Source organism: Aedes albopictus, chromosome 2 (assembly GCF_035046485.1).
Source record: "Aedes albopictus strain Foshan chromosome 2, AalbF5, whole genome shotgun sequence".
In the NCBI taxonomy this organism is placed as follows: Eukaryota; Metazoa; Arthropoda; class Insecta; order Diptera; family Culicidae; genus Aedes; species Aedes albopictus.
Window position 1 is genome coordinate 62,815,532 of NC_085137.1, and position 15,653 is coordinate 62,831,184.

Here is a 15,653-nt window from a genome sequence, read left to right on the forward strand (position 1 = left end):
TGTAATTGTCACATTTGTCATCAGAAAAACCTTAAAAAGTTGATTTTTTAATAGATTTTGTTCTGGAACACCCTAATATACGTAATAAGTTTGATATTTTAAAACTCATGTTTTTTGATTATTTGCTTCTTTGACACCAATGCTGTAGGAGTTGAGCTAAAAATATTAAAATTCGGGAAAGCCAAATGTGGCCTACAAACTAGCTTTTTGGAGGCAATCACGCTATGGCGCGAAATTGTACTGAACGTAGTAGCTTTGCTTCCTTGTAGTTTGCCTTGGCTACCCCCGACCACGGCTGATAACAAACAAGCGTGATGACAGGTGTTGGCTATCATATCAGTGCTGACGCGATGCCACTTTTTGCACGCCAAAGCGTGATTGCACCCGAAAAGTTATTTTTAAGGCCAGATTTGGCTTTCACGAATTTTGGTTATTTTTTGTTCAACTCCTACAGCATTGGTGTCAAAGAAGCAAATAACCAAAAAACATTGGAGAATATGAAACCGTTTTGAAAAATCCAACTTATTATGTATATTAGGGTGTTCCAGAACGAAATGTATCAAAAAATCAACTTTTTAAGGTTTTTCTGATCACAAATGTGATAATTACACATGTTTCCTTCAATTTTATTGGCACACGTTGTTCGGAGAAGTTGTAGCAAACAAGTATAGCTTTCGATTTCTGCCGAAAGAATTAAGTTTTGATATGTTTTAGTGTAGTTATGATTTTTTGAAGTTCAAAAATAGTCGAAAAACACAAAATTGATTTGATGCACCTCTTAATTTCAATGGATTTGGCTGAAATTTTGACCAGTTACTTCTTTTAGGATGCCATTTAGAATAAGGGGGTGGACTTGAGAATCAGAGAACATTTTTGAAAAGCTGGACAGGCCTAGTAAATAGGCTATGATAGGAGTGTTGAAAATGGTCCAAAAACTGCTACGTCAAAATAAATTCCGAAATTTTCCAAATTTTCTGATGAATTACCTAGGCTGTCAAAAACAATATACCGAAGTAAACTCAACATAGATATCATAGCAATTGTTTAATCTTATTTCATAGAAATAACTAATAAAACCACGCTACAGAAATTTTACCAAATATAACTCCAAGACTTTCCAATCAATAACAGGGAATTCTGAAAATGAATTTGAAAGCAAACGGCGAACAAGTTTTCAGAAGAGTGTCAAAAAAAAACTCCACGAAAAGTCAGAAAGGTGTTGCAGTAGGAATTCCAAGAGAAATTTGAGTGGAGATTCTAAAAACGTTCCCAAAGCCATTATCGAAGCATTTCCTTCAACTCACAAAGAAATTGTTCAATAGTTCCGCAGAAATAGTTCAAAAGTAAAAGTTCCAAAGAAAGTTCCAAATAATTTTTTAAAACTTCTTAAAAGAATTGACAAAGAAATTTTCAAACAAGTTTCTAAGGGATTCTCAAAAGAAATCTTTAAAGAAAAATACCGACGGATATGCGAGATCAATATTTTACAACTTTAGCAGAGACAGTTTTCGAAGGGTCTTGCGTGACCAAAAATCATGCTAAAACAGTTCTGAAAGAACGTTAACGTTATTTTTTGGAGAGATTGCCGAGGGAGTTTTTATGATTTTTTTCAAGGATATCACTGAAAAAATTGCAAAACCAGAGAAAAGCATTATCATAATCACAATTTAAACAATCTTTCAATTCATGAAAAACCTCGAAACTTGGAGAACATTGGTAAAGTAGAAACGCAGACAAACATACGTCTCACTCTGCTCACTTCCCATCGTTTTCATTTTTAACGGATTATTCAAATCTTCTGTAATTTGCAAATCTCTTTTCAGGGAACTCGCATCCTTTTTGCTCCTGTTTGACGTTTGCTCACTACCGCCATCTACTCAATGGGTTAGCGAAACACAGCGTAACTAGCATTGGGTGGTTATGTTTTTTGTGATGATTATTTCAATCACACTTTGTTCCAAACGATACGTCTGTTTGGCTGTGGTAGAAATCTCGATCACAGAGAAACAGACGTCACACTCTCATCGCTTCCCATAGATCACCTGTTTAACGGTTGATTCAAATATTCAGTAGTAGGTCGATCTACCACTCGTGGCGCTGGTATCGTTTTTGCTCCTGTTTGACGTTTGATCACTACCGCCATCTAGTGGCGACCCGGCCAAACACAGTATGTTTAGCATTCGGTGATTCCGTTTTTGTGACGATATTTTTTAATGAAATTTGTTCTAAGTGTTACGTCTGTTTCTCTGTGTTTCGATTGAAGAATCTTGTATGAATATTTAGTTTTGACTCAAACACTTCTTTGTTAAACAAAATATTGATTAAGCTGAACTGAACGTCAAACGAAAAACAACAAGCTTGTAATTGTTACACAATGCCTGGTAAATTTTATAGCAAGCTGCCGTCGCACAAAAACACATGGCCGGTATCTTCTGTTCACTACTTGTTCTTAGTTGGTACATTCTACTTTCCCGCCACGTTCCAGTGGATCCGAAAGTTGTATCAATAATAGATATTGACATTCTTTCTGCTTTTACTCAACCGCTCCTCCTGCCCTACGTGATCCAATCCGAAGAGTGCACAAAATATAGTGAACAAAGCAAGACCTTGTCCTGTAACTTGTGTTTGTTACACTTACTTGTGCCAGGTCAGTAACGACATTCGAACGGGAATTAAACTGCAGCTCGGTGTACTTTTGTTTTAATGAAAAAACAACCACTTCCTCCTTCTCATCCGCATTATGTTGGATTCTGCGATGGATGTATCTCAGATGTTTCCCTACGGGACTGCAAAATGTTTCTCTTGTTGTCGAATGCTATTATAAGCTTGTGTTCGGTTTTCTACCAGAGTGCAGACAGCAGCGACTTCCGTGTAATTTGCCGGGCTGCATGTTGTTTGGATTTTCTCATTCTCTTTGATTTCGCTGGTTGGTGAGACTGAAGTTTTTCAATCGAATAATTTCAAATTGAATTGTTTGTTTGGGAAATGTTATGGGACACAAGGCTTAATTAGTCGAAGCGGTATATCCTTAAGTAGGGTCAGATAGCCATTAGTAATCCCATGCTTCCAAATTCATTCTTTTAGAAACCAAGCGAATACGGCATCGATTGATTCCTTTCTTTTTGTTTTAAGCACTTCCAACAAAAAAAATGAGAAAATAAGTAACATAACAAACAACGCTTCAATCCTTTGTTTTGAAAAGGATGAAATCGGGAATATTATGCTTTATAAGTAAACCAATACCCTGTAAGGTGATATAAATAGAAATGCTCTCTCTGAGTTTAAAACAGTGAAAGTGGTCAAGGAAAAATCATGCCAAGAAGCATGATTTGTCTTAGTTCAGAAGTCACAACGAGGAAAAGTTGTATATGGTATAATACATGTTTAGATAAACTCGTAATTTAACTTATTCTGAATCCCTGACAATGATAAATAATACTTTTTCACAAACTGATCATACCCTTCTAACCTTTTAAAACAAGCACATTGTTTCCAGATGTAATTGAAATTGCAGATCTTTTGTGTTATAATATGTTGACAAGATAATGATTAACTATTGAACAGATGTGTTTCAGTGAAACTCTTGCAACAAAAGTAACCCAAGCATCCCGTCATCAAGGGCAAACTTCAAATGTTAATATTCCAAAGACAGTAAAAACGGTACTCACCCGCATCACCCGCTTCGGCAGGCCCCGGTCGTCCTCCTCGGTGATTTGCGTACGGTATGATGACCGCTCGAACACAGGTGGATTGTCGTTGACATCCTTGACGTTCACCAGCACCGTCGTGTAGTTTTCCTTGAAACTATCCGACACCGTCAACCGGAGCTCGTACTACAAAGGGTGGCGTGTCGATGAGTCGGTCGAGGTCGGTCGTTGATGATGAAGTAATCGGTTTGGGGTGTTTCCGGAGGCAGATGGATGCACCGTTGACGAAACATGGAACGATAATCAACACGAGCAATGTTAGTTACATACCTACATGTGATGAGAAGCTGTAAAAACTGGTACCCGGATGATAATCTTAGTTGCTGGTGTGCTGATGAGGCTTTGGTGAATTTAGGGGAAAGCGTTATTAGGCCTATCGTAACCGAAGCCACAAAACGAGTGTGTGTCGTAAAATGTACGATATTCTTCAAGTTATCGCTGGTTTTAATGGGGGCAGTCAAATGAAACAGTGTGAATGTAGGATTATGACACAATTTTGAATCGAACGGAGAACTGAACCACTTTAGAAAGGAAGTCATAAATCTCAGAGGGAATGTGAAATGTGAAAATCTGAAAGGGTTCTGAAGATAAGCAGAGCAGTTTGCAAACATTGAAAAGCGCCTTACTGAGCAAATGAAACTGTTGTAGAGAATCCTACACGTATTAGTATTATTTGCAGAATTCATATTGAAGCCCTTATGCAATGCTCTTGAAGACCTTACCAAAATCTCTCTTATGCCAAGAAGGGCCTGCGCCCATCTATATTTTTTTGCTGTCACGGTTTAACTCGTGCCCGCGGACTTTCCAAATCAGCTGATGGAAATCAGGTAAGCTAGTGCCCAGCATTATCTAAATAATTTAAAGTATTGAGTAATTCGAGTTAGAAACTCCAATAATGTTTAGTACTGAAGAAAGCATACGAGTGTGATTTCATTGAAGAAAAATGAGGGTTGGCGCAATTTGTGAAAATAATGCAACTTAATATTCCGATGAAATGATGATATATCGATCGAAACTAATGGAGATGATTCAATCCTACTGTTGACATTGATACATTGATCCATAACAACCTTATTTAATCCACCTAGCGGTGATGGCACCTTTCTCGTGCCTTCGGAAATCCATCTCAACAAAACTCAACTGATATGTTGTTGAATATCGCACTTTCATCCGTTAAAAAAATTCATGACACCAGAAATCATATCGTTTATCTGGCAATTGATTGTTGGCCGCAATACTGGATATTCTAGTCGCTATTTTTGAACTCCGAACATCTTCTCCATTCCAACTATACCCATAACTCAAATAAACAGCCGGTAATTTGAATTTTGAGTCGTCATCTTGGATTTCTGGCTACGTATTCTAGGTTATTCTGGACGTAATTGATTAACAGCTGCCATCTTAAATTTCGGGCTGTCATCTTGGATTTCAGACAGCCGTCTTGGATATTCTTTTTTTTTCGTATCAAATATACCCATATTGCATGATTTAAAAGACATCTGAAATTGTGAGCTACCATCTTGGATTCCAGATCGCCATTTTGGATATTTTAGTCGTTATTATAGGACTCCAGACATTATTCCCATACCAAATATACCCATATTGCAAGGTTTTCTTGCCTTAAACTTCATTAAACATCCACCATCTTAAATTGTGGGCCGCCATCTTGAATTTTCTGGTCACTATTTTTGGACTACAGACATATTCGCCATACTAATTATACCCTTACTACATTGTTAAAACTCCATGTTTACCATCTTGAATTTTGGGCTACCATATTGGATATTCTGGCCACAATTTTTGCACTCATGGCATCTTCCCCATACCCATAGTGCATAGTTTTAGAGCCAAAAGTTCTATTACAGCAGCCATCTTGAATTTTGAGCCGCCATCTTGACTATCATGCCGAAATTTTTAATTTGTGGGCCAACATTGTGGAATTTATGTTCTCCAGTGATGATTTTTGCACAAAACTCATCAATCATGCTAAAGGTGTCACATATAATAAGCAAATATGGGGAATTGGTATATTCTTTCCACTTCAAAGAGAGAGTGTATTGGCGCTCAAGCCTAGGCACTAGGGCCAGGGCACCCAAGGTTAATATGAGTGTACCATTTCAGAAAGTGATGCGGTCACGGATTTTGAATAACCTTTTTGGCTACGTTACTCCCAATAACTCCACGGACAAACGCTTTTCCTTTAAAATGAAACGGTTGTATCCGTTTCTTCTTTCAAGTCATTCGAAAAATTGCACAATTCATGTTACTCATACTGATTATATACACATATTCCAAAAAAAGTACACCTGCCCAAATGGCACAAGACCCTACTGCAAATACAGATGTTAACAACAAAATATCAGGAAAAAATGGTCATTTCCAAGATTTTTTTTCAATACTGATTGAAGAATGGAATGGAATAAGGAATGTAATGAAGAATAGAATAAGGGATAGAATAAGGAATGGATAAATGAATGAAATAAGGAATGAAATAAGGAATGGAATGAGGAATGGAATAAGGAATGGATTGAGGAATGGAATAAGGAATGGAATAAAGACTGAAATAGGGAATGGAATACAGAATAGAATAAGGAATGGATTAAGGAATGAAATGAGGAATGGAATAAGGAAAAGAATAATGAATAAAATAAGGAATGGATGATTAAATGTGATAAGGAATGGAATAATGAATTGAATGAGGAATCGAATAAGGAATGAAATAAGGACAGAAATAGGCATTGGAATAAGGACTGAAATAGGGAATGGAATAAGGAATGGAATAGTAATGGAATAAGGAATGGGATAAGGAATGGAATAAGGAATGGAATGAGGAATGGAATGAGGTATGGAGTGAGGAATAGAATAAGGAATGAAATAAGTAATGAATAAGGAAAGAAGTAAGGAATGAAAGGAGGAATGTAATAAGGAAAAGAATAAGGAATCGAATAAGGAAAGAAATAAGGAATGGAATGAGGCATGAAAGAGGGAGTGGAATAAGGAATGGAATAAGAAAAAGAATATGAAATGAAATGAGGAATGGAATAAGGAATGGAATAGGAATGGAATATGGAATGGAATAAGAAATGGAATAAGAAATGAAATATGGAATGGATTGAGGAATGGAATAAGGAATAAAATAAGGAATGCAATAAAGAATGGAATAAGGAATGGAAAAAAGTAATTGAATAAGAAATGGAATAGGGAATGCAATAGGCATGAAATTAGGAATGGAATAAGAAATGGAATAAGGAATTGAATTAGGAATCTAATAAGGAAAGGAATTGAGAATGAAATGAGGATTGGAATATAAAATGGAATACGGAATGGAATGATGAATAAAATAAGGACGAGATAAACTAGCCCAGAGCTAAAAATCTCGTTAATACAGACAAAAAAAAAATTTAAATAAATAAAATAAGGAATGGAATAAGGAATGGAATAAGAAATGGCATAGGAATGGAACACGGAAAGGAATAAGAAATGAAAAAAGGAATGGAATAAGGGATGGAATGAGGAAAGGAATGGGGAATATAATAAGGAATGGAATAAGGAATGGAATAAGGAATGAAATAAAGGATGGAATGAGGAAAGGAATAAGGAATGTAATAAGGAATGGAATAAAGAATGGAATAAGAAATGGAATGCGGAATGAAATAAGGTATGGAATAAGGAATGAAATAGCAATGGAACAAGGAAAGAAAAATAAATAAAATAAGAAATGGAATAAGTACTGGAATAAGGAACGGAGTAAGGAATGGAATATAAAATGGAATAAGGAATGGAATGAGGAATGAAATTAGGAGTGGAATAAGGAATGAAATAGGAATATTCCTATTTCATTCCATTCCATTCCATTATATTCCATATTCCATTCTTGGATTTTAGTCCACCATCTTGGATATTCTGGTTGCCGTTTTTTGAGTCCAGACATCTTCCCCATACTGAATACATCCATATAGCATGTTTTCAAGACCTAAAAATTTCTTAAGCATACACCATCTTGAATTTTGAGCCGCCATCTTGGATTATAGACCACATTCTTTGAAATTCTGGCCACTATTTTTGGAGTCCACACATCTTCTCTTTACTAAATATATTCATATTGCATGGTTTTAGAGGCTAAAACTCCATTAAACAGCCGCCATCTTGGATTTCAGTCCACCATCTTGGATATTCCGGTTGCCATTTTTGGACTCAACACATTTCTCATACACACTAAAAAAATCTCAATTTTAATAGTGACACAATTGATCGAACTGCCAGAAAAAGTTATGACATACACATAAATGTGCCACATTTTTACACTTTTTATGACGTACGTATTAAGTTGATATTGTTTAAGTACTTCCAGCCATAATTGTAAATCACAGAACTGATAATTTAGTTCTCTATGCTGTAAATTTACGCGATATGTTACAGAAACATAATGTTTACTGATGTTGAACTGTCAAACAGCACCTTACACAATCAGATGAAGACTGCAGTCGATTGGAAATTTGTTTATTACGAAGGTGAAACAGCATGAAAACCGCTCATAAATTTAACCCCGGAGTGAGCCAGAAACTTGGAAATGACAATCCGTTGCCATCAGCCGATGCAGTGGAAAACGAAAACAGCCACGCTCAGTCAATCAAAAGGCGGCTTTGTGTGCTTGGGTGCGATGACGGCTGTCTCAGTTCAGTACATACATACACGCAGCAGTGACGACGCGACGGCCGAACTGGCAAGTTAGTTTATGTACATTTTCGACTGCCTTCTCTTCAACGTGGTGAGTCAGCCGAGAGAGCAAGATCGAAAACTGACACTCTGAGGATCGAAGTTTGATTCCCGAATGGAACTTTTTGGAATTTTTTTTTTCAATATTCGGTGCTATAAATATCACAGTTCTCAATCATGTATACAAGCAGCCGACGCGTTGAGCTGTTGCGGTAAAATAAGCAGTAAAACTAGCCCAGAGCTAAAAATCTCGTTAATACAGACAAAAAAAAATATAAATAAATAAAATAAGGAATGGAATAAGGAATGGAATAAGAAATGGCATAGGAATGGAACACGGAAAGGAATAAGAAATGAAAAAAGGAATGGAATAAGGGATGGAATGAGGAAAGGAATGGGGAATATAATAAGGAATGGAATAAGGAATGGAATAAGGAATGAAATAAAGGATGGAATGAGGAAAGGAATAAGGAATGTAATAAGGAATGGAATAAAGAATGGAATAAGAAATGGAATGCGGAATGAAATAAGGTATGGAATAAGGAATGAAATAGCAATGGAACAAGGAAAGAAAAATAAATAAAATAAGAAATGGAATAAGTACTGGAATAAGGAACGGAGTAAGGAATGGAATATAAAATGGAATAAGGAATGGAATGAGGAATGAAATTAGGAGTGGAATAAGGAATGAAATAGGAATGCAGCAAGGATAGGAATAGGTAATGAAATAAGGAATGGAATAAGGAATGAAATAAGGAATGAAATAAGGTATTCCATTCCGAGGAATGGAATAAGGAATTGAATAAGGAATGGAATAGGAATGGAACAAGGAAAGGAATAAGAAATGAAATAAGGAATGAAATGAGGGATGGAATAAGGAAAGGAATGGGGAATGGAATAAGGAATGGAATAAGGAATGGAATAAGGGATGGAATGAGGAAAGGAATAAAGAATGTAATAAGGAATGGAATAAAGAATGGAATAAGAAATGAAATGCGGAATGAAATAAGGTATGGAATATGGAATGGAATAGGAATGGAACAAGGAAAAAAAATAAGAAATGGAATAAGTACTGGAATTAGGAATGGAATTAGGAATGGAATATAAAATGGAATAAGGAATGGAATGAGGAATGAAATTATGAGTGTAAGGAATGAAATAGGAATGCAACAAGGAAAGAAATAAGAAATGAAATAAGGAATAGAATAAGGAATTGAATAAGGAAAGGAATGAGGAATGGAATAAGGAATGGAATAAGGAATGGAATAAGGAGTGGAATAAGGAATGGAATAAGGAATGGAATAAGGAATGGAATAAGGAATGGAATAAGGAATGGAATAAGGAATGGAATAAGGAATGGAATAAGGAATGGAATAAGAAATGGAATGAGGAATGGAATAAGGAATGGAATAAGGAATGGAATAAGGAATGGAATAAGGAATGGAATAAGGAATGGAATAAGGAATGGAATAAGGAATGGAATAAGGAATGGAATAAGGAATGGAATAAGGAATGGAATAAGGAATGGAATAAGGAATGGAATAAGGGATGGAATGAGGAAAGGAATAAGGAATGTAATAAGGAATGGAATAAGGAATGGAATGAGGAATGTAATAAGGAATGGAATAAGGAATGGAATAAGAAATGGAATAAGGAATGAAATAAGGAATGGAATGAGGAATGGAATAAGGAATGGAATAAGGAAAAGAATAAGGCATAGAATAAGTAATGGAATAAGGAATGGTTTAAGGAAAGGAATAAGGAAAGAAATAAGGAAAGAAATAAGGAAAGGAATAAGGAATAGATTAAGGAATGAAATAAGGATTGGAATAAGGAATGAAATAGGGAATGGAATAAGAGTTGGAATAAGGAATGGAATAAGGAATGAAGTTGGAATGGAATAAGGAGAGGAATAACGAATGGTATAAGGAATGGAATATGGAATGGAATAAGGAATGGATTAAGGAATGAAATAAGGAATGGAATAAGGAATGAAATAAGGAATGGAATAAGAGATGGAATAAGGAATGAAGTAGGAATGGAATAAGGAGAGGAATAAGGAACGGAATAAGGAAAGGAATAAGGATCGGAATAAGGAATGGAATAAGGAATGAAATAAGGAAAGGAATAAGGGAAGGAACAAGGAATGGATTAAGGAATGGAATAAGGAATGAAATAAGGAATGCAATAAGAGATAGAATAAGGAATGGAATAAGGAATGAAGTAGGAATGGAATAAGGAGAGGAATAAGGAATGGAATAAGGAGAGGAATAAGGAATGGAAAAAAGGAATGGAATAAGGAATGGAATAAGGAAACTGAATAAGCACTTTTTCTCAAAATGTTCAATAATTCGAAGAAAATAAGAATGTCCGACTGTTCATTGTGCCAATTATAACAATTCAACACTTTTTTATTCGGTTTTCGTCATTCTGGAGAAAAGTGCTTTTCTAGTTTTTTAAAATATGCGATTCTCAATTGATTACAGAAGGTATCCTAAGGGAATACCATTTACTTTTGTGCACCCACATCTTTCAACTTATTTATTTAACAATATTTTTCTGGATATCTATTTCACGTAACCTTGACAAAAGAGTCATGTTTTCTAAAAGCTTCTCATGTATTCATCAATTTGCAACCTTCCTCATGAATGAGACTCCGAAATTCAATCTGCCCGAAATTAATGCACGCGCGTGTACACGTATCCAAAAGACTTTTTTCCCTGACGAAGGTCCGCTTTTCTCACAAAAGGCCTCGGAGTTTATCATCACCATAGTCCCGTCCCGTTGCCTTATGCCTTCCAGCCTTTACACAGCCAAATCATGAAAGGAAATGATGGATCACACACGTACCTTTTTAATTTTCTCGTAATCCAGTGCTTTCGCTACGTACAGAGCTCCGGTTGTGTTGTGTATCGCAAACACATCGCCTATGTTACCGCTTGTGATCTTGTATCGAATACTGGGCGCTGGAACGAAAAAGATGAAAGTTGGAAAATTCAAACGTTAGAAAGCGTGGAAAACAGCGTGGAGTTGGGCAGATAATTGCGTCAGTTTTGCTGTTTTTCTAGGAAAATCGAGTGCGCAGTACATATACTATTCATGTTGGCGGTTGATAGTTGAACAAGCGGTCGTAATCAAGCTTCCGGTGCAGTATGACTTCTTTGCTTTTGCTTCCGAAGCGAATTTATGGCGCGGCAAATTAACGAAGTGTCGTTTACTGTTTATGAATGGTAGTTAGGCGTGCGGCGTAATTAAGAGCTTTCGGACCGCCGCCGCAAAACCACACGCATCATTAGCATCGTCCCAGAATGGACATCATTCTTTTCCACCGCACACCGTTCAACAGCGAAGTTCAACAATGGGAACGGACTCGCGAAGGATGGAAGCGGAACGGGCATGTTAATAATTTTCCACCTTTATGGTTTGGAGAACGGCTAGAAGTACCGGTTCAACCGGTTTTATGACAACTGGTAAAATTTCAAAAAAGTGTTAAGGAAAATATTCATAACTCGTATAACAATAGCACAAGATTTTAATTTTCGCGTGATTCTATTTATCTACAAAAACCTCGTAATGGCAACCCTTACCTCGAACGTAACAATAAAAGGTAATTCGGGAGATCGGTCAAGAGTATGGAAATGGGTTTGCGGTTGAGTTATGATTCCCATGGTATATTTTTTTGTGTGGTTGATTTCCGTAATGGTTACGGTCAGTAATTTTAGATGGTCACACCAATGTTCGCATTTCGTGCGAGTAGTACTTCTTATTAATGGCATCGCACGAATGTGGGTATATATATGATTGTCATAAGGATCAGATGATGAGTGTATGAGTGTATAAATTGAAAATTATAATAATGCTAGAAGAGCCCATATAGCGGTAAGCGCACGGATATACAGAAAGATCATGATGAGGGTGACGTTCTTGGTCGATTAAGGAAATTTTCGTTAAGGAAATTCACTTGTCTTCATTTTTTTCATTACATCAATAAATTTAATCTTGAAAGTGTTTGACATTTCCTCTTGTTTGCCGCTCTATATACACACACGAAATGGTAATTGACAAACGAAACTCTCAGTTAATATCTGTGGAAGTGCTCATGTAATACTATACTAAGAAACAGGCTTTATTCCAGTTGTGACATTATGTCAAAAAGAAGTAGAATAATGATTAACACTTGATGATACCCTCCTGCGAGCATTGCAAGTATCAGCCTAATTAGTTTCGCATGAAAACCGTATCCTCACATTATTTGTCTCAATTTAAATTGATCATACTCTTCTATGAAACCAATGAACATCTAGTGAGTCTATTAGTTGTATTTTTGTGTTGGCTAAGGCAAAAAACCTTAATCAATCCATCTAGCGATGATGGCGCCTTTCTCGTGCCTATAAAACCCATTTCAACAACATTCAAGTGACATGTTGATTAATATCGCCCTTACGTTTAACAAACATCAAAAATCATATCGTTTATCTGGCTTTAGGTGTTTGAAGCTTAAACTAAAAAAAAGTTCCGATCTTGAATTTTACGCCACCAGCATTAATTTAAGTCCACCATCTTGAAAATTCTGGTCACCTTTTCTTGGATATTGGACCACCATCTTGGTAGTTCTGGTTATTTTTGGACTCCGGAAATCCTCCCTACGCCAATAATACCCATACTGCAAGGTTTCTGGGCCTAGAGCTTCATTGAACAGACGCCATCTTAAATTTTGAGCCACCATCTTGTATTTTAGTCCACCATCTTGAATATTCTGGTCGCCATTTTTGGAACCCAGAAATCTTCTCCTTACCAAATGTACCTCATATTGCCTAAAACTCTATCAACCACCATCTTGGATTTTATTCCGTCATCTTGGATTTTAGTCCACCATCTTGGATATTCTGGTTGCCGTTTTTTGAGTCCAGACATCTTCCCCATACTGAATACATCCATATAGCATGTTTTCAAGACCTAAAAATTTCTTAAGCATACACCATCTTGAATTTTGAGCCGCCATCTTGGATTATAGACCACATTCTTTGAAATTCTGGCCACTATTTTTGGAGTCCACACATCTTCTCTTTACTAAATATATTCATATTGCATGGTTTTAGAGGCTAAAACTCCATTAAACAGCCGCCATCTTGGATTTCAGTCCACCATCTTGGATATTCCGGTTGCCATTTTTGGACTCAACACATTTCTCATACACACTAAAAAAATCTCAATTTTAATAGTGACACAATTGATCGAACTGCCAGAAAAAGTTATGACATACACATAAATGTGCCACATTTTTACACTTTTTATGACGTACGTATTAAGTTGATATTGTTTAAGTACTTCCAGCCATAATTGTAAATCACAGAACTGATAATTTAGTTCTCTATGCTGTAAATTTACGCGATATGTTACAGAAACATAATGTTTACTGATGTTGAACTGTCAAACAGCACCTTACACAATCAGATGAAGACTGCAGTCGATTGGAAATTTGTTTATTACGAAGGTGAAACAGCATGAAAACCGCTCATAAATTTAACCCCGGAGTGAGCCAGAAACTTGGAAATGACAATCCGTTGCCATCAGCCGATGCAGTGGAAAACGAAAACAGCCACGCTCAGTCAATCAAAAGGCGGCTTTGTGTGCTTGGGTGCGATGACGGCTGTCTCAGTTCAGTACATACATACACGCAGCAGTGACGACGCGACGGCCGAACTGGCAAGTTAGTTTATGTACATTTTCGACTGCCTTCTCTTCAACGTGGTGAGTCAGCCGAGAGAGCAAGATCGAAAACTGACACTCTGAGGATCGAAGTTTGATTCCCGAATGGAACTGTTTTGGAATTTTTTTTTTTCAATATTCGGTGCTATAAATATCACAGTTCTCAATCATGTATACAAGCAGCCGACGCGTTGAGCTGTTGCGGTAAAATTACACGAGTCAAACGTTTTCCGTTTCAAGTAAAAATAAGATCGCACACAATTTTGCGTCAAATGTGTTGCTTTTATATGTCGGACTTATATGACACAAAATTACAAGATTTTTTCGAAGTGTGTATCAAATATTCCCATACTGCATGGTTTCAGGGCCTAAAACTCAATTGGACAGACGCCATATTGAATTTTGAGCCTCCATCTTGAATATTAGGCTGCCATCTTGAATTCTCGGAAGACATCATGGAATTTCTTGTCTCTAGTGTTGATTTCCACACAAAATTAGTCACCCATGCTGAAGGTTACTAAAAGCGGCGCAGTTTGATGTGTCACATGATAGGTCTTGGTTCAGTTTTATGTATGGCCAGTTCCTTCGGTGCTGGTCCGGATCACTAAAATGGTCATAACTCAGGAACGCCTTGGCCGATCTAGACCATTTTCAATAGCGAACAATGGGGCAAAATTACGGTTTAATTCATGCTAAAATTCAAATAATCGACCAATGGGAAGTGCCTTAAATGTGAGTAAACTTTTTTGCGCACAGACATACACACACACATACAGACATCATCTCAATTCGGAGAACTGAGTCGATTGGTATATGTGTCTTGACTCACCGAGCCTTTTATTGATAATTCTTGTTTTGAGTAATCTTATAGCCTTTCAGTACACTTTGGTGTACGAGAAAGGCAAAACCGTTGAAAGACAAAACGTCGAATGCCAAAACGTCGGAAGGAATAAAACGTCGAAAACGAGAGTAAGCGAATAGTGAGTTCATTATTATTTTTAAAGAAACCTGGTCTTAATGTGAAACTGGATCCATTTCCTCACTATTTGGTTTTTGATTTTTTATAAATTAACGAAGCAATATTTTCAAAATCGGATTTCGTGCACATGTAGAGTATGGATCAAGGTATCTCCTGATTATTTTCCAGATGGAAAATGATTTCAGTTTTTGCAGAAACCATTTTTAAGCAAAATTACACAAAAAATGGTTTCTGCAAAAATGAAAAACATTTTTTATTTTCTGTGGCAAGCGGCAGTGACTTTTCATAACGGGAAATCATTCTGAGATTCCTTTAGTAGGGTTTCCCTGTTTTGAATTTGATGATTTCTCCAGAAATTACATTTGGACGCTTCGAAAAACAAGAGTTGGAAGAACCGTGATCAATGAGTTGCATTTTGAATTCTTTTTTTTGCAGACATTCCCGGAATTCAAGAAGATCCTCCAGGTGCAGGATCAGAAGTTTTTTTTTTGAGAATTTTTCCAATACTTCTTATGGAAATTACATTATAAATAGCCACAAAA

General features: G+C 36.5%; 1 protein-coding gene across 5 annotated transcripts in view; it reads right to left on the bottom strand.

The window, feature by feature from the left end:
• The window catches only part of LOC109418168 (neural-cadherin), an 800,840-nt gene that overhangs the window by 107,817 nt on the left and 677,370 nt on the right, over positions 1-15,653 (bottom strand). For all 5 annotated transcript variants that reach the window (XR_009997404.1, XM_062849755.1, XM_062849752.1 and 2 more), the window contains exons 3-4: positions 11,274-11,389; positions 3,669-3,833 (exon numbers count right to left, since the gene is read on the bottom strand). Coding sequence is in view for 4 of the 5 variants with exons in the window: in XM_062849755.1 (XP_062705739.1) it covers positions 3,669-3,833; positions 11,274-11,389 (281 nt within the window). In the remaining variant the exon portion in view is untranslated. The remainder of the gene's footprint in view (positions 1-3,668; positions 3,834-11,273; positions 11,390-15,653) is intronic.